This window comes from Semicossyphus pulcher, unplaced genomic scaffold, assembly GCF_022749685.1.
Source record: "Semicossyphus pulcher isolate SPU_LCO1_2020_fin unplaced genomic scaffold, fSemPul1.0.p SCAF_3, whole genome shotgun sequence".
Taxonomy (NCBI): domain Eukaryota; kingdom Metazoa; phylum Chordata; class Actinopteri; order Labriformes; family Labridae; genus Semicossyphus; species Semicossyphus pulcher.
In genome coordinates, this window is record NW_027211704.1 from 22,733,277 (window position 1) to 22,753,567 (window position 20,291).

The 20,291-nt window shown below is 42.4% G+C and overlaps 1 protein-coding gene across 1 annotated transcript in view; it reads left to right on the forward strand.

Annotated features, from left to right (window-relative positions):
- The window catches only part of slc2a9l2 (solute carrier family 2 member 9, like 2), a 113,140-nt gene that overhangs the window by 54,975 nt on the left and 37,874 nt on the right, over nt 1-20,291 (forward strand). The window contains exons 9-10 of the mRNA XM_069678237.1: nt 3,045-3,146; nt 3,557-3,632. Of these exons, the coding sequence (XP_069534338.1) occupies nt 3,045-3,146; nt 3,557-3,632 (178 nt within the window). The remainder of the gene's footprint in view (nt 1-3,044; nt 3,147-3,556; nt 3,633-20,291) is intronic.

Here is a 20,291-nt window from a genome sequence, read left to right on the forward strand (position 1 = left end):
TCTCATCTTGTACTGGTAATGAGCTTGTGTGTGTGTGTGTTTGTGTGTGTGTGTGTGTGTGTGTATGTGTATGTCTTAAAGTGGACGGACACTTCACTCCTGTCCCTACTCCTTAGGCTCATGCACACACAAACAAACACACACAAGCTCATAAATATGCAGCCCCTTACACCTTCAGAGATCTTAATGAGCTGCAGCATAGCTGGTGGTTGGTATGTGTGTGTGGCTGCAGCGTGGGTGGTGTCGAGGAGAGAAACGTCCTATGCTTCGATGGACCCCCAGGGATTTGCCGTGAAACACACAAAAGGCACACATAGCCCCTTATACAGAGTGAATTCCAACGCTTACGGAGGCATAACGCAGATCCATTCTGCGGTATAACCTGCTGCTAAACTGTTTCAAATAACAAAATAAAAGCCTCTTTTAACTCTGAACCAATGGAGAAGTCTACCCTGACTGGTTATCTTGTGGTGAGGCAGCCCAGCGTCTCCCCTACACCACACACACACACTCACACATTGAAAAACATGTTATCTTTTCTAACCTTCTACTCAGAAGCGCCCCCCCCCCCCCTCGGTGCAAGGATGCATACTGTACAAACACCAGTGACCTTTTTTTATCCACAACCTCTTGAAATCCCACTGGTTAAGCGAGTTGAGGGCCGCAGCATGAATACTTTTATGCTCCGAGACTGTGATGAAAAAAAGGGGCTGCAGCTGTGGTGGGCGCTTTGCTTCGGGCTCAGTCTGGGCTTGAAGGTGGCCCCACACTGCATCCATGACACCTGGGTGGAGAGAGAGAGAAGTGCCTGTGGAATTATTGATGAGCCACTTGCAGTATTGTGTATGATTACATATCTATCTGTGCGTCACTTTATTGATTTTTTTGGTTTGAAGAGTATGGTAAAAATAAATATTGTATGATGCGTCCTTCTGACGTTTATTTTAAATTGCTTTTGGTTTTTGTGTCCTTGATTGTCATGTTCCAGCATGTGCCTTGTAAGAAACAAAGCGTGACTTTGAAAGTCGAGACAATGCGCACACTCTCAAACAGATGGTAACATACTGATCACATATGTTCATGTGTTTTTATGAGACTACGTGGGCGTCCAGGCTAAAGATAGAGCTGTGTTGGTGTGTGTGACTTCCTTTTGTAGATAGGATGAAACTATTGTAGTGGTATTATTGTTTATACACCCCATGTTATTTAGTTTGTCAGTCATGTGAATTTATTACAGTATAAATCCTTAACCATTATGTTAAAGTCACCATGTCACCGGAACTACATAAGTTGCCATGGTTTCAAGTTCTGCGTAATTGTACAGTCGTTGTTGTGATCACTCGCATGCTCTGGTGTGGACTTGAAAAGATAGTCTGCACTGGAGTTAGAGCGCTCCGCAGACTGTATGATTGTCAATGTTACCATCTTGCCATGTTGTAATCCTTCCTTCTGCAGGTAGACATCTGACTAGCCTCGTTTAGCTGAAGCTAACGCTATTAAACTTTGGTCAGGATAGTAGGAAGTCAAATATAACAGTATAACAGTATAACAGTAATCCAAAAGAATGTGGTATACTGAAATTGAATAGCCAACACAGCACAATGCCTGATGAAATCATTTAGGCGAATGAGCCTGGTTCACGTTTTTCCCGAAAGCCTTCTGAGTTAGCCGCTCGGTCACATTGATATGAGAGAGAAGTATGAGAGAGATATGAGGCTTAAAGTTGGTCTGAACACAGCCAAAGAGTGAGTCTATAGTCATGCTAGCAGCCCACTACTTTAGGTTGTGTTGCTTTAAGGTAAACGCCACTGCCGTCATGCAAACAAGTTCACACTGACGATGTATGATTTCAACGATTTACTTACTACTTTTAAAGCACTTCATGGCCTGGTCTTAGAATATATACCTCACCTGCTTTCCCCTTACCAACCAGTGCGCAGTCTGAGATCCTCAGGCAGGAACCCACCTCACACTTAACAAGACCAGGTGAAAACCTAGTATGTGGCTGACTGCATCAGGTCAGTGTGCGCTTTTGTGGACAATGTTACAAGGACTGTCCTTATGAGGCCGATGACAATGGGTTTGAAAGCAGGTGCACGCTGCGGACGTAGGTGAGGATAGCGGAGGAGCAGCGGAGGAGAAGCCCTGCCTACTCCCTGAACAAAGTATCCAGAGCCGTATAGACAGAGAGTGGCGTAAGTGGAGGTCCAATATGCTCCATGATCCGCCATTGCGTTGTCGCAACTCTCTCTCTCTAGGGCTCTGAAAGTACCGTCACTCAGTCAGTCAGTTACTCAGTCAGTCACATACAGACCCGTGTGTAGGGCTGACCCGGGCGGTCAGCCAAAAACTAAAAGGGAGCGAGTGTTTGCTGCTTGGGCGCCTTGACTGTAGAAGGATGTGCCTGATAAACTCCAACCTGCTACATCAGTATCTTCTTTTAAATCACTTCTGAAGACCTATTTTTATTGAAAGGCTTCTTTTAATTTGAATGTTTTATCCATGGTGCTTTATTTATTTCTTGTCTCCTTTAGTCAACCATTGTTTAAAGTTGTTCTTCTTTTACTCTGTGCGTCTTCCTGTTTTATTCCTACAGTGTTGTGTATTTTATTGTTGGGATTCTATGTTTTGTAAAGACTTTGTAACATTGGTTTTGTATAGTATAGCTCCTGCCTCAATTAATATTCCATTAGCTTTGTAGGTATAAACCAAAGGAGTTAGGAAATCATCATAGCACTATATGATAAAGTTAGAAATCACCAGTTAAAAAGACATCCCATGTGCAGCATATATCACTGCCAAATCTCCACTCTATCCATTCAATAGTGATTTCACTTTAAACTAAAAATGTCGACCTAATAGTGGTGCAACAGTAAAGTCATCACAAAAGTCAGTTTGTCCTATAGTTGTTGAAATATTTCAGTCACCAAAGTGCTTGACTGACCTTATATTCCTCGAGCCATGCCACTAAATAATAAGAGGTTTATAAATAGATCTGTAGTCTGTACAGAAACTACTTGACGAGCCACTTATACTCTCCCCAGGGCTTAGTTATCGAGCGGATCGGAAGGAAGCCCCTCCTCATCTTCGGCTTCTCCGCCATGGCCGTGTTCTTCAGCCTCCTCACGGTGTTCCTCAATTTCCAGGTGAGCCACTCTGTCCTCCTCCTCACCGACCTCGTTCTGTACATACTGTAAGTGAAACGCTGTCACAGTGCATATTGTCCTGCGGTCCAATTATACTGTGGACAAATTGCCTCTGGGATTCCTGCTGTATGGAACGAGGTTATTATCTATCGCCTCCTCTCACATTATGACTCTGGGAATATTGAACCTCATTCTGGGCCTCATTTATTAGTTTCCATCCCAAAAGACTAAAAATAGAAATGTTACATAATAATGGATATATTTGGTGCTACAGGCTGCTGAACTGTAATCTGTTATAATATACAGAGTTTGCACTGATATTCCAGCAGGCGAGTTGTTACTTATAGATATCCCACTAATATAATTATTATGGAAATTACAATACGAGGTCTCTCCCTGTCTTATCGCAGGACAGTGTGTCATGGATGCCGTACCTAAGTTACATCTGTATCCTGGCTGTGATTGCCTCCTTTTGCTCCGGGCCAGGTAAGACTACTGACCTACATTCCTGCCTGAGAGTTTCTCTTTTTTTCCCCCTGATTTTTTTTTTGCTTGAAAATTGTCTGAGTGCTCCACTTCAATTGAAACAGCACTAAAAGAGATTGAACAAATACGAGGAAGATTTTTACCAAACTGCCGTTTTCATATTTGGCTGTAATTCAGCAAAGCGGTTGAGAATAATCAATGTGAGTGAACTAATTCTCACTTTCAAACCTGGCACAGAGCTGTATTAGCAGTGATTTAAGACTCCTTTTGATGAATTAGAAGAATCAGCCAAATAGTGTTAATGCTTATAATCACAGTCGAAGGTGCTGTCATATATTAGCATCCTTAATAGGAGGCGTACAGTGTGTGTGTGGCGTGCTGCTGCAGAGGCACAGGGAACAGCGTGTATGTGTGCAGTTAGTCTTGGCGGGAGGTTGACTTTGACTTTCAAGGTGAGTCCATCGCTGTCATCACACATATACATCCTCTCTGAATAACAATGTCTCCAGGGAGCGTTGATCCAACAGAGTGCCTCAGTGTATCAGGGTGAGATGAGTACAGTGGACCATCGTCACAGAGAACACTAAAGGGAAAAGATTTGCCGTATAAAAGGAGAAAAAGAAGAGAGAAAAGGTAAAACATCCGAGCACGCATCCCCTTCTCCGCTGTGCTCACACCTCTGCTGGAGCTTCATGTCGAGGTTCACTTCTGTGCTAATCGTTCAGGGATGAGATCGTTTCTTGTTTAGGTCCACAGCGCGACGATGATTTATGGTGCTTTTGAACCAAATGAAGCCCCTCGCTGCTTAGGGAAAGTGAACGACAGGAAGGGGGAGAGAAGGAAAACTCGTGAGGGATGACCCCACCGGCGCCGTGAGCGTGCGAGTGGATAAAAGGCGAGCCACTGTGGAAGCTGTGGCCCAGATATTTCACAATCTGATAAAAAAACTCAAAGATGAAAGCGAAAAAGGGCAAATGCAGTTTTTGATGTAATAAATCAAAAGGCAGAGCTGCAGTTTGCTGCTATGTTTGCTTGCCTTGTGTTTTGTATGAAGTATTTTGATTCTGAATAACGTGATGTAGGACGTGCAACATGTCAATATGTTGCTACTGTCAGAAGGCGTTTATGCAAATGTGCACGTTACATGGATTTTGAGTTGTTGTGTGTTGTGTTTTTTATATAGTATAAACTGCATACTTTCATCCTCTGTGGCACAGACAGACTCAGAAACAAATTTCGCTACGGGCATTTAAAGAATATCTTATGATACCACTCGTAAGATTAAAGGAGCAGCAGTAGCATGTGTAATTAAATTAAATTCAGTGTGTAAAGAAGTAGTCCTTCATTCATATATTCTCAGGGCAGCCACGTGCCTCAAAACGTATTGTCGCAACTAAAACATTAATATTTACAGGACCAATCCAGCTCCAGAAATCCATAAAAGGCTTAAAGAAAACTGATTTGTTAGCTACTCTTACCATGTTTAGAATAATCAAAGAGTGAGGACCCAGTAGCAGACATACATATTTAATTTACACAAACAAAAAAAGCTCACTGAAATTGTCCATGCGAAACAGGCAAGCACAAAATGTCTGAAAGTAAAAATCCAAAAAAGAAACGCTAGAATGATCAGAATGATCAGAAATAACACGAGCAATCAACCACACTGGAAACAAGGTTAGAAACAGGAAGTGGCACAGAAATACACCGGGAAGGTGAGGCTAATCAGGCACAGGTGAGACCAAGTAAGGACCAGGTGAAAACAATTAGGGCGGGGCGCACAATCACACAAGCAGGATAACACACCTAATTTGTGTCTCAGTTCGGATGCTGCATCCTTCAAAGGATGCAGGCTACAAAGGATGAGTCATTCATGTAGACCGCTCAGACCGAACTGAAATGAGACGGGCTGGTGTACAGAGGATTTCCTGTTTGCGTCACCAGCTATTCCCGCCCTTACCCTTGCTAGCCAATATCAGCTCCTGTCGCCTAGCAACAGGTGGCTAACAGGCTAACTAGCTATCATAACTAATGTTGCGTAACTTGTTATTTAACTTATAACTTATTAACTTATTAACCTATTATTTTAATTTGTTTTTCCTTTTTTCCCTTTAACTTTGATTGAGTTAAAACCACAAACGTTGGGCCGCGTAGGATGCACCCGATGGATCCTTCCTTGCCTGGAAAAAGGAGGACACATTTGTCGGTCGCATCTGAAGGAGCCTTTGAAATGGGTCAGCCTTTAACCTGCTGCTGTGACGCAATCAGCCTTCAAATATGTCCTCCGAAGAATGCAGCCCCTGAATTGAGACACAGCTGGGGAGTACAGTGACATACAAAGGGAGAGGGAAGGGTCAATGACAAAACAAAACAGGAAATGAAAACGTAACGTTAAAATATATTAAATACAAAACTTAAATACGGGTATGAAACATGTCAGCTGTAATTAAGTTTCAGCTACACTTTTCAGATTGTGTTTTCGAGTTTGTGTATGCGTCTACGTGCGCTGTTATCTTGTGTGTTTGTGTCTCTTTGTCCCTGGCCTCTGTGTGTCCAGATGTAGCCATGGCACACCTGCACACTGGCCATCTCATTGAGTTTCTGCTGTGTGAAACAGCTGACTGCCCTCGTAACCAGCCTCCTGTCTGCACAGCTGCTCCTTTAGCTCTTCAGGTGTGTTACCTCGCCGCTGTGGTGTTTCATCAATTTGTCTTACAGATATCCTCGATCTGACTTCCTGTTGTAGATGCCCTGTCAGTCTAATGATTTTGCCCTGTCTATCAATCGCCGGAGGCACATACTATTCCCATTGTACATACCTTTAGTTACTGGCAAACAAATAGGATAAGTAGTAGTGCCTCTACTGTATAACTTTAATAATGGAGGCCAGAACTCCGCAGTTGCTTCCATGGAGTCCATTAACTTCTGATAATGCACACCTCTAAGGGCACTATACCGCTTTTACCATGCTCAGTTGCTAAATAAATAAATAAAAAGACCATTATGTAATTCTTTCATGCGTTTATTTCCCTTGCTAAGCCTGGGGGTCTGACTAATACCTGAAAAATCCTTACCATCCCATAAGGCTCTGATGCAATGAAAACATTGTTCACTACCAGGAAATAGGCTCTTAAATACGACCTGAAAATGGGGAGACATTTCACAGCTCATTGAATGCAGGATGTTCCTGCTTGATATCGTAACAAGATTCAAAGTCAATAAAATTGCGTTCAAGAACAAATGATAAGCTGCGTTCTCTGACGTCCACATCCTGAAGCAAGGAGCTGAATGGCATGTTAGTTTATGAACAGGTTGCATAAATGGTAAATGGATGCTTTGACTGTAACCCTGTTGCTGAGGTTAGATACAGGCTTTTATCTAAAACGCCTGGGGGCGGCTGTGGCTCAGTGGTAGAGTGGATTGTCTCTCATTCGGAAATTTGGTGGTTCGATTCCCAGCTCCTGCAGTCTACATGTCTACATGCGCTATTGTCCTGGGCAAGGCACCCCAAAGCAGCCTCTTCCACCAGTGTATGTACTGTATTTGTGTGAATGTGACACGTAGTGTAAAAGCACTTTGAGTTGAAGGAAGGCTGAACATGCTATATAATTGCAGTCCATTTACCATTTAAGTAGCCAGCCCATGACTTTAGAAAGATGAACAGACAATTTCACATGAGGTACTTGACAGGTTTTATTATGTCCTGAGAAATACACAAAGTAGCCAATCAGAATCAAGGATTCACCCAGACCACAGAATAAGGATTAATAATATCTCTAATAACCTTAATTGTAACACTTTTGCGATCTGCTTCTTCAGACTTCGTTCCCTTTGTCCTTTACAGCCTCATCCTGAGGTAAATTAGGTGTTAGAACAAGCTATCGGGTCTTTATCACTGTGCCTGATAGCAATGTTCCAGAAATGGAGGTGTCAAGGACAGAAAGCTAATTTGGTACCATTGAAGAGAAAAACAAGCTTTTCATCTTTTTCCCCTTTAACAGAATTTGGCCGGCTTACAGGAGGTCTTTGGATTTGTGACTGGCCTCTGATGATTATAGGACAGAGTGAGATAATATTCGATTGTAATCTTGATGCTGAAATGTGTCATTTACTGCCAGCTGATGCTCTCTGCAGCAGAGACTAATACGCTGTTTGGGGCTGTGTAAAATTTAATATGAATTAAATTGTATCTTTATGTTGATTGTCTGCCTGAACTAGAAGTGCACTCAGACGATTGACAGGTTGATAGCAGCCCAGTTGTCGCTCACAGCTCCTTTAAAATCAAGGTGTTTGTGTGTAATCTGCTTGCTTTTGATCAAAGCGTCATAAATGATCAAGTAAACACCCTTGAAGTGCAAAAACAACCTTCCCCGGGTGTCTTGTTAATACCTGCTCTGCCTACCTATAATTACCTACACATTACTATGCTATACTACCTTCACTTAAGGACCAACATGCAATATCGGACAGGCTTTATACTATACCCATACGAGCCATTGAGCTCGTAAAATACCTTCACGGGCAGCAAGTTATGTTACGCCTGGATCCCACAGGATCCGTGTCCGGCGCTCTCCGTCTGTGCTGCGGCTCTGGTCTGTCAGGCGGCTCGAGCCCTCGCCCTCAGGAAGCGTGTCTTTTTTCAAGATTTCAGTGTGTTGTTGCAAACGGAAAAAAGGGGAGTCAGTACATGGTGTTTTATTTTGAAATGACCGCATGCTCCTTGCTGTTTTTCGTTTTTGACTTCCTATTTGGAACGATCTGCTCTGTTGAGCTTGACGCGTGCTTGAAGCGGCCTCGATCAAAAATAGACCTGGCGTGTATCTTTAGCGGAGCGGAGCGGAGAGATGCTTCTGGGCCGTGGCGGGGACGGACCGCAGCGTGTGCTGTGGAATCACGATCATTGACTTAAAGAGGCGCGATCGACTCCGGAGGTTGCGGCGCACACGAACGCGCCGGAGACGGATCCTGTGGAATTTGAGGGTTACAGTTCTGCTTTTACTGATTCTTAGACATGAAACCCTTTCACAGGTTGGGCCAGCAGTGTGCACTATTATTTCCCCTTTTCTGTGAATGCTCACATTGCATATCAAGTGACCTATGTCTGCAGCTAATATGCACTTGATGCACATGAACCCACACACAGCTACTTGTAATAATAAATAACTTGAACCCTAGACATTTGGAAACACTCCTCTTGAAAATACATTACATATTGTTTGTTTTTTCATACAAAATTGCATTGAAATTGAAGTCCAAAGTTTTATTCATAGTGTTATTTTTTCATTCATCTTTAATATCTTTTTTTTTTGACTGTTTGCAGAATTTAATCAGAAAGTAACAGCTTTTAGATGAGACAGAAAGCGCCCCGGGCTGGACTAGCTGTGTTAAAGGCCTCGGGCAGTCACACATCAGTTGATGATGGATGACTAAACCTGGGTAATGTAGGCATTACTGTGAACAAAACTCAAGATGTAAGGCAATATTGAAAACTCATAAAACGGCTGTGAATGTTAACTGAAATCCATTAGTAGTAGACACTTTTTTTTTTTCAGTAGCTATTTCCCACTCTGACAGAGTTACCGGCTGCAGTTTGTTATTCGCTTGCTTTTCTAAATACTCTTTAACCGCTACAAATTCCTGCAGCTCTGTGATAATTCTCGAGGTCAGATAAAATCAGGGTACCATGGCATCAGCTATTACAAATAAAAAGGGATAAAGCTGCTGTTTCACATTTTTATAATCAAGTAATCCAGTGAGATAAAACCAATAATGTGTTGTATTAACAGCTGCTGTTTGTGTACTTCTTCCTCTGCGATATAAAAGTCCACAGCTGATATATTTAAGCCATAAAAAACAAAGTTATAACACTGTATTCACTGACATTTTCCCTCATTATAATGTAGTCGCAGTGTTGTTCCAATAGAAACTTCATAAGCTGTTCTCGTTGTGCCAAAATGAAAGTAGATAGCTCTTTAATGAGTTTTTAAAGAGTTCTCAGATGAGTTTTGGTCCGCCGACCAGCGTTACCTTTATAGTTCAGAGTGGAAACAAAGGCTGAACACGACTCAGGGAGCAGTTTAGGATGTTAAACTTTATGCCTTGGTTAATGGCAGAGAAGATGGGCCGTAGAGAGACAGGTGATTATTTTTTCCTTATGTATTTTTGCTGCTAGATCGCTGCCTGGCTACATTCTCTACTGCAGGCTAATCAGACACTGGATTGACTGTGTTATTATTTGCGGGCCTGATTTTAAGATGCACTGATAGTTATGTTGGAGGCCTTTTTTTAAAAGCTTCTATATTTACGGTTTAATGTCAGTACATGCATATAGGATGTGTACATTTGTTTATCATAATCATATGTTTTTGGTTATATTTAGGTTATTTATATGGAACACATTGTCATGAGAATAGCTTTTTTTTTACGCAAAATGCAGAACAGAGACTCAGGTGAATCAGTCGAAGAGGATTTGATGTAGTTGAAGTTACAGACTTGTTATACTGAGATAAAGGTTGTGTGGGGGATTGAGAGGTGGGCAGGTGGTCAGTGGCTACGAGGAGCACAGAGAAACACAGTGAGGGGCAAACACCCCATAGCCAAGGCCTACGCGATGACACTCATTGTATTCAACTTTCCTGAAATGACTTGTGAATGGACAAAAGAGATGTAGATAAAACTACTGGACATTGAAAACTGTTGTTACTGGCTTAAAATCCAGCCAGCCTGTAGAGTATACACCGATCAGCCATGACATTCTGACCACCTGCCTAATATTGTGTAGGTCCACCTTTTGCTGCAAAAACAGCTCTGATCTGTTGAGGCATGAACTCCACTAGACCTCTGAAGGTGTGCTGAGCACCAAGACGTGAGCAGCAGATCCTTGAAGTCCTGTAAGCTGCGAGGTGGGGCCTCCATGTCCATGACTTGTTTGTCCAGCACATCCCACAGATGCTCGATTGGATTGAGATGTGGAGAATTTGGAGACTTGAACACCTTGAACTCGTTGTCGTGTTCCTCGAACCATTCCTGAACCATTTCTGCAGTGTGGCAGGGCGTATTATCCTGCTGAAAGAGGCCACTGCCATGAAGGAATACCGTTTCCATGAAGGGGTGTACTTGGTTTCCAACAATGTTTAGGTAGGTGGTACGTGTCAAAGTAATATCCACATGAATGTAGGACCCAAGGTTTCCCAGCAGAACTTTGCCCAAAGCATCACACTGCCTCCGCTGGCTTGTCTTCTTCCCATAGTGCATCCTGGTGCCATGTCTTCCTCAGATAAGTGAAGCACACACACCCGGCCATCCACATGATGTAAAAGAAAACATGATTCATCAGACCAGGCCTCCTTCTTCTATTGCGCCGTGATCTAGACCTGATGCTCAGGTGCCCATTGTAGGTGCTTTCAGTGGTGGACAGGGGTCAGCATGACTGGTCTGCAGCTAAGAAGCACCATACACAACAAACTGTGATGCCCTGTGTGTTCTGACACCTTTCTATCAGAACCAGCAGTAACCTTTTCAGCAATATGAGCTACAGTAGCTCTTCTGTTGGATCGGACCACACGGGCCAGCCTTCGCTCCCCACGTGCATCAGTGAGCCTTGGCCGCCCATGACCCTGTCAACCAGTTTTCCTTCTGTGGACCACTTTTGGTAGGTCCTGACCACTGCAGACCGGGAACACCGCACAAGAGCAGCAGTTTTGGAGATGCTCTGACCCAGTCGTTTAGCCATCACAATTTGGCCCTTGTCAAAGTCGCTCACATCCTTCGTTGGCCCATTTTTCCTGCTTCCAACACGTCAACTTTGAGGACAAAGTGTTCACTTGCTGCCTCACATATCATACCCACTGACAGGTGCCATTGTAACGAGATAATCAATGTTATTCACTTCACCTGTCAGTGGTCATAATGCTATGGTGTAAATTGTTGATACTCAGAAAATAAATAAATGGGGTCACAAATGTAAGTCCACGTCAAAGTTCCACTTCAGTAACATCATCAGCTCTATTACACCTGCTCTGTTACACATTCCCCTCACACCTGTTTCCTGATGTTGGCACAGGCCTAATAAATAATATATGTGCTGCAGACATGCAATCATATATGTGACAAGCAGCAGATATAGATTTTAATTGGCATGGGCAGCTGCTGGAACTCCAGGTGATTTTTTTGTGCAAATTTTTACGCGGACAGACATCGTCAGATGGTTTGAGTGGGATGATTGACAGGTGCAGCTGCTGTCTGCTAAAGCGCATCCATTCTTCTGCCAAACGCCAGAGCAGCTGAGAGGTAACTATGGAGCTGATCTATATCTATCTTAGGTTAATTGGGTCCTTTCACTGCTGGAGGACGTAGCAGGGAGTCACTGTGTAGCCTCCTGACCATTTGTTGAGCTGTCACCATAGAGACAGCTGAACAAATTGTATGGAGATCATACTCACAGGTTTTTAGGCCATGGAAAGAGTTAGTTGAAGAATTGGTGCTCCATTTTTTGGGCTTTCCATGAATCAAAAAGGAGGTTTCTGAAGTTCTTTGACAAAGACCGTGACCTCAGAGTCCATCAAAACAGTCAATTCAATGTGTTGCTTCTTCTCGAGGACTCACACTGTGGTCTCATTAGCTGGAAATCGTTGAATCCCTCTTTTTTTTCACGTGACACATTTTTGCCACCTTGTCAAACCAGAGAAAACAACTGTCCCCGAGCTGTTTCACGACCCTAATCCTGCTGGAGCCTATATATGAAAACTAACAAGACTAGATACAACTGCATCGTATCACAACCCAGTTTCTTCACCCTCCACAGAGAATAAGGTGACAGTTGGCATTTTGATGAGTTGTATACGATAAAGCAGCTGGGGCTGCCTGTGTATGCTTCCCATGTGCGACAGCAGAAAGCGACACTTCCCCACGGATATGTTACTGCACTAATTAGTTTGGGACCAGCAGCTTTTTCCCGTCTTACTCCTGTCTCTGTCAGTGTCTGTAACACTGTTTACTGTTTTATTGAACATCTTTCCATTAAGGATGACAAACACCTGTAGTGTGATATTCCTCCATATGTTCAGTTTTGCTTTAATTATTGAGAAACTAAAGAACTTACCTTGTGCCTGTTCTTGGTGTCATTTTGTCTGAGAGATTTTGCAGATGAGTTTCTGGTTTCCTGAATCCCTCAATTTACCTCAAATGACAACAGAGGAATGTTCTTCCCATTGCGTGTTATCAACACATTTAGTTTACCTCTGTGTGAAAGGTCCACACACAAAATAATGTGTTGAATTAATTAAAGTTAGTTACTTCTGAATGTTTGATGCGTATTGGAGATCTTTTTAATGTGCAAACCAAAGACTGTATAAATAATGGATTTAGCCACCGCAACATCAGTCTATGGTTTCTCAACTGTGTAAATAAGGCCTGGAGTTTGTGATTTTCCCGCTGCCCTGCTGGTTTACTGGGGCAAGAAGTGACCGCATTTGAATGAGAGGGTGATGGAGAGGAGCGAGGGGTTGGCAAATGCCAAGTTATCAGTCTGTGGCTGATTCATTAGCTGGTGAATGAGCTCGTTTACGCTCATGTTCACAGAGGAGATTCTTTCTACGGTCTACCATAATCTCTCAGGGGAAAAGCCAACAGCAATCCTCACTTCTCAGCACTGGCTGGATAAATAAATGTTTGACTGACACTGAAGGAGCTAACAAGCCAGGTATATGCCCAACGCAGTATACCTGATACAAACAATTTCACTTAAAAGCTTGAGCAGAATTCTTGGATGGCCAGATTTATTTATTATATCTGCTGTAAGAATTGGCATTTTCGAATGAGGGCTATGGGGTTCTGTTGGCTTTGAGAACCAGCCTCAAATGGACACGTATTTGCACTTCCACATTGGCTTCACCTTCCAACACCTGAGGTTGCCACTAGCATCACATGTTCACAAATTGGGATGATTCTCTGGTTTTCCCCTAAAATTACAAATACTCTCAGCTCGTGCCCCCCCTCAACATTTGGTGCAGCTTCTTCATACTTGACGGCCCTGCAGATGTCCATGACAGCAGTGGCCTGTCTGCAGTCGCAATGGGTAGCTGTTGGTCCACAGCATGAATAAATTGAATTTAAATCTCAGCTCTTGTGCGTCCTATTGGAATATATTTACATGGCTGGGTTTCTCCAGACATTCACATCAAAACACGGCCTAGTGATAAAACAGCCGAGGGGGGCTGCGGAGGACGGCTCTGCTCTGGAAGATAACGGTGAGAAAACGTAACACAAACCTGGTCAGTTTTAAACTGCAGATTTATGTGTCTTTAAAGTTTCCAGACTTGTTAGAGACCAAAACACTGTTTATAAAACTCACAGAGGATTTTACAAAACTATAATGTTTTTACTGTGGTAACTTGTTTATCTTTGTCATGATGATCCTCAGGTTAGAGGTAGATATATGCCATATATCTATTCAGAAAATTGCTCGTAAAAGTTGAGCCCGGATTAACCTTCACACAAGACCTTTTATTTTCCTGCATTAGGATTTAGTCGGTCTGACTCAGCCTGATGTGGTACATCACCGAGTGATCTGTGGTCCTCAATCCAAAAATGATGATGATTTGGATCTTTTATGACTGAAGACATACTATTATAGTGTTATTTAGTATAGTATATTATATTGTGTATTATATTGTAGTATTCTATATGTACATTTATGTAAAGGAATAGTAGAACCACGTAGTCAAGGACAAACCCAATAACAGTTGTAGTATATGGATATTCTGTATGGTTGTTCAAATGTTAGCAACTTGAGTGCACTGTTGCTAATGCTAATGCCATGTGTACTGCTTCATTTGTTAACAGTAGTGTTGCAGTATAACTTGTGTGTGTTTACCTGAAGTGATTATCTTTGTTTCACTTTTGTTGTAGTAAAAGTAGTACCCAAGTTTAAAACATGAATGTATTTAGTAGTGCTAGGTGATAAAATACACACATTAGCTGTTTTGATGCACACCGATCAGCCATAACATTATGACCATTGCAGTAAAAACAGCCCTGACCTGTCGAGGCATGGACTCCACTAGAGCTCTGAATGTGTGCTGTGGTGTCTGGTACCAAGACGTCAGCAGCAGATCCTTTGAGCGTATCCTTATTTCATAGCAGGCCTTTATGGTTATCTTGATAAGACATCAAGTCTGTGCATCTTTCATTCAAATAGGCCCATATCTTTGCTCTTCCACATGAGTGTTAACTCACCCTAACTTCTTCGTAAGGTTAATTATGGAAATGGTTGGCTCTTCAGGACGCACCGCAGACACTCGGTACAGTAGCCCTCATTTGTCAGGGTGTCAGTCTTTCACATCTGATGTGTAATTGCTGTGTACTCATTTCATAGCTGACAAATGATAGTAATTAATCCTGCTGGCTCGCTTATCATGTAAAACAGAGATCAGACTGGTGTCTGGGATGAAAATAAACATTTCCGGCCCCATACTGCCACCCATCAAACACCTAAATGTGCGTGTCGTTATTTTAGTAGGTCGGCTGTGTAAGTGGAGGACGCCTGTGCAGTTCCTCTGTTCTCTTTCATAGTTGTTGTTCTGCTGAGAGGTAAACATTGCAGGATATACGTACCTTCATGTCACCTCTCCCCATCCTTATTTTTTCCTACGATGGGTTTCCTTCCGTCAGCCCTTCTGTTGTTCAGCAAGAGTGCAAGAGAGAGGAGGGATCAGTGGAAGGTTGGAAAAGAAAACAAAATGTTAAAGCAATAACTTTTCTCACTTTGAGCAGAGGTAATAATAACGTGCTTTAAAGGATTGAGGGTGGACTCAGCGGTGTCAGCACGACATTAATAAACAGAAATAAATTACAGTCAGGTTTTTGTTTTGTTTTGTTTACTATGGATCACCTACAGTGTCTTAGCTCCCACACACTGCAATGAATTGTGGGATAAACTATGCAACATATTGTACTCCTGCCTGTTGTGCCATGAAGCTACATACATTTAGTTTAGTCCTGAATAATGAGGATGAAGTAGGAGGAACGAAACAGGCACCGTATGTGCACTGCTTTGCAAGGCCATCCTCTAGAAGGATAAAGGCTACATAATGTTCTGTCTCCAATGCAGATGGGTTGTATTTTCTTTTTACAACTTATTCTTCATTTTCAAGGATAATCCAGAAACACTTGTGGGATGTGAAAAAGGACTCGTGTTTGCCTGTGTTAAACAAAATCCAATGGAGAGCAAGAGCATCTTTGATATGTGCCTTATAGCATCATGTCCTTCACAAAAAATGCTTCTAGTTGTCGACTTTCTGTAGCCTTGATGTTTTCTGTGCACCAAATAAACAGCGTGGCCCTGATCATGAGCTGCAGGACACTTTTATTTATTTCAAAATCAAGGCGACAAGTCTCGGAGGTTTTTCCTTCAACATCTTTATACCTCAAGATCTGGTCACGAAAAACACTGGCGCACTTCAGTAGCAAACAGATAAGCCCACATAGGAAAAGGCAAACGGTCGTCTTTTTTACATTTTAAAAGCTGCCTGAAGTTGAATATAGAAAAGCAGCAAAGGCCATTACCATAGGTATGTGTTGTTTACCCATAATGGGGAGATAATTGTTGTTTCCTGTCAAACCCGTAGAAAGCCTTGATTGTTCTAATGCAAAATGTGCATCAGCAACATAATGGCTTTGTGCACATTGTTTACATGCATATTTCTTTAAATACTTTTTCCAATCAAGATACTAAAACACTAAATTGGTTCTGACGGTAAATTGATTCTAAATTATGATCTGCAGAGCTTTCCTGCGCATTACAGAGTCGTTTATCCAGCGTTTGTAGAGCAAACGTACGGTTATTATGTAAATCTCACATACACACATACTGTACAGTTCACATAGGTACGGTGGCCGGCAAGGGCAAACGTGCTGCAACAGCCAAAGCGATTTTGATTAGTAGAAACGAGCTGCACGGCTAACAGAAGCTATAATTAGCAGCGGTCACTTTAGCAAAGCTATCAGTGGATCAGGAGCCGTGTCTCAACAAAAGTTGTGAATACTTTGCTCATGTTTTAAAGTTGTCAGTAGCACATGACCAAAAGAGACTCTCCGCTCCAGCAGCGTCTAACATTAGAAAGTCTGAGAAGTAATAAATTCACTGTCTCGTCTCCCTCTCTCTCCCGTTAATAATAAACCTGTCACACCAAGCGCCCCCTACAGGCCTGGAGCACTTCCATTGTGATGGCTGTATTTGCAGCGTTTTTCTTTTGCATGTGTTTTCTGGGTTTGTGTGTTTTTGACTTTGCATTGTTTCTGTATTTGCAGCGAGTTTGATGTTAATGTATTTGTTTTTGCTTTTGCGTTTCCGTCGTTGAATTTGTTTTGGACTTTTGCTTGTGTTTCTGAATTTACATCGTTTCTTAACTTGCAGCTCGTTTCTTCTAATCGAAATTGTTTCGGCTGTTGCAGCACGTTTGCCCTTGCCGGCCACCGTACATAGGCCTACAGCACAGTAACTAGTGATAATCTGGAGTAAACAACAACATACCTTTTGACAATTTTAGTTCATCTCAAGAGTAAGACATTATAATCAAAAAAACTATGGTCCAGTGACATGTGTTGTGTAGTTTTAGAGCAAAACTACCCAGCAGTATATGAAGTGGGTAATATTTGCAGCAACAATATTGAACTGCCAAGACATTAGAAATACTGTGTGATATTTCTAATTCTAGCTAACACTTTTAGTTTTTTATTTGCACTCGATAATTTGCAGTTTTTAATCTCAGGGGGACAGCCCCTAAAGAAATGCAATCAAAGTTACCCTGGAGACCTGATTCCTTCATTACTTCTTAAACAACATGTCGATTGCTTTGGGAAAGCTTTCTTATGAATAAATATTTCTTATCTGAAAACAAAAATGGACCTACACAGAAAATTCCCTCAAAGCCAACTGGTACAAAAAAGCATATAATGACTCACGGATAAGCCAAAGGTTGGGTTGCATTTCGCACAGTGCAGTCAACCACCAGCCCGTAACAGTACAGAATCTCAACACCGTGGGTCCCTAGCACACTCACGCACCCATGACGGGCAAAGAAAGAGAGGTTAGCGCTTAACATTTTGTCAACACTTGCTTAGCTCACTCGTTACTACTGCTGCCTAAAAACAGAATGGTGAAAATGTCACAGCAACTGCTGCTAACGCTAACTGCGGCGACGTTGTCATTGCTATGGCAACAGTGCTGAAGCCGAACCGGCTTCTGTTGGCCACCACGCCCCGGTCAGTCCCGGATTCATTAGGGAAAGTGGGGAAGAAATGCTAACAAAGAGAGGTGTGCGGTACTGGAGTAAATCTGAGAGGCTCACAAAGCATGGAGCATCCCAGGCATACTTAACTTGCATGTTGTTTGGTGGCAATGCCCAGCGATCCCACTACACTACAGAACTTTTTGTGTTTTAACATGCTGTATGCTAAGGTTTGTATTAGACGCCACAGGGTCATCTATGAATGAGCCTGTAAGGCACATCTCTGGAGAGACGCTAACAGCTGAGGATCTGCGTCAGCGTCACAACAGGGGTTGAAGAGTTGTGTGAGTTCAGTTTCTGTGGTTCTAATTCTCGCAATATTTCATCACTCTGTGTCAGCCTGACCTTTTGGACCAGATTATGTAACTTTTAACAACCTTTCCGCAGCACATTGGGGAGTTTGAGTTGCTCCTCTTTTGCATTTTCCCCCCTGTATTTTGTGATTAACTGATCAAAGCTCACCAGGCTAATGGAACACAAACTAACATAACTACTTACTCTCTCTCCACACTTTCTTATCAAGTTATATTTGAAAATAACCGGACCCTAACCCGAGCCTGAAGCTTTTGTCACGACCTGTTTGGTTCAGGTCGGGTTCTTGAACTCTTCTCAGAGTAAAACTCCCGCAGATCAGGAAGCTGTGGATCTTCCTCGACTCCCTTTCAGCAAGGAGCTAATTAGCAGTTGTCTTTTAAAAATGAACTGCACCGCCGCTTTATTCTGTCTCAGAGCTGTGAGATGAAATAAGAGGCACATTTGGCCAAAATACTAAGGACCGTCCATGGATTTAATCTGTTGCTCTGATCATGGTGGGGTCTTTTTTGAGCTTTCATGAGCAAACGAATGAAATCAGATATGTTGTCTCACAGATGTTCCATATTGGAGATGGAATCGAGGTTTTTAATTATGTGTTGATGAGATTGTACAATTTAAGCTTGGAGTAAATATTCACCAGTCTGGTAATAACGTATTGGGATGTAAGACTTAGAGTGTAACTGTTTCTTTGTTAGCTGCTTGGGGATGAAAAAAGAACATTTTATGAAACACTTTATCAGTTATGCCCTCTAAACAATTAAGCAACAAGTCGAGAATTACTGCTTGTTATTATTTTTTCTCCGACCTCTAGATCACAAGTTAATTATCTTGTGATCTCGAGGTTATAAAGCTTATTTTCCCGTGATGTTGGCTTAATTTATTTCATTATCTGTATAAAAAAAGAAAAGTGGCCAATTTCTTTAGATAATGAGATCATTTATCACAAGAAATCAAATGGTCTCAAGTGTTCTTTTATTATGTTGCGCACTCACCTGTGAAATTGCTGCCCGCTAGTCTCCTTAAATGAAAGGACTGAACTTAATGTAATTTCTCCGACTGTGTCGGACTGTGATAGAAGTGCAATCTGAGGCATTGTTCGATCACAGAGAACATTTTCAGCTTCAATCAAGACGCAAACCTTCAGACCTTCAGAGCTTCAGACCTTGTATTTGTTGTAATAACAAGTCTTGTTACGTGAGATTACAAGCTTATTTTTCCAAGATAAAGGCATGAGAAGAACACTGCCAGCACGGTCGTTGTTGGTTTCCTACGTTTCAAGAGGTGATTCTTTGCCGGCGAGCTATAGATTTTTCTGACGTGACTTTGTTGACAGAACGTCAGAGCTGACCCGGTGGTCTCGTCCCGCCTCGATTGTGTACACACTCAATCCCCCCGGGGAAGAAGAAAAGACCATATCTGTAGGAAAAGACAGAGAGGTAGTTACAAAGTGCTGACAGACGGGCCATTGAAGAAGAGACAGAGACCCATCGAACAAGATGAATCACCTCTCACCTGGGAGTGTGGGAAATAAGCCATTGTCAGGCAGCCGGCCTCGCCACTGTCAGCGAGTTAGTGGGTAATGAGAGATAGCAGGGGTGAGATGTGAGCTCTCGCTGACAGGAGCGGCATCTGCTGCTTTTGAGGAGCCACGAGCGGAATATACACAAGTGCTGAGAGGAGGCTCTCTGCGGAGCCAAGGTGAAACCTAATGATGTGCGGCAGCCAGTATTAGAACAAGATTCAATTAGAGGAGCGAAGAAATGAAAGAGGAAGTGAAGGCTGATGGATGTGAGGCGTGAGAGGGAGAAACGCTTTCTGTACACCTGTGTGTGTGCATGTGTTTGTGTGTGTTTGCTGGCTCTAATGATTTCTGTGTTTATTACCTCATTTAGTTAATGTCTTGTTATTCATTTCATACTTATAGTACACAGATAGGCTTTTGCTTTATTGCTATTCATGTCTTGCAACCCTGTGTGTAGTTTGGTGTCATTTAGACTCATGAGTGAAAACTTGCGACAAGCACGTATTTTAATTTGCACCTTGCTACAGTGAGGTC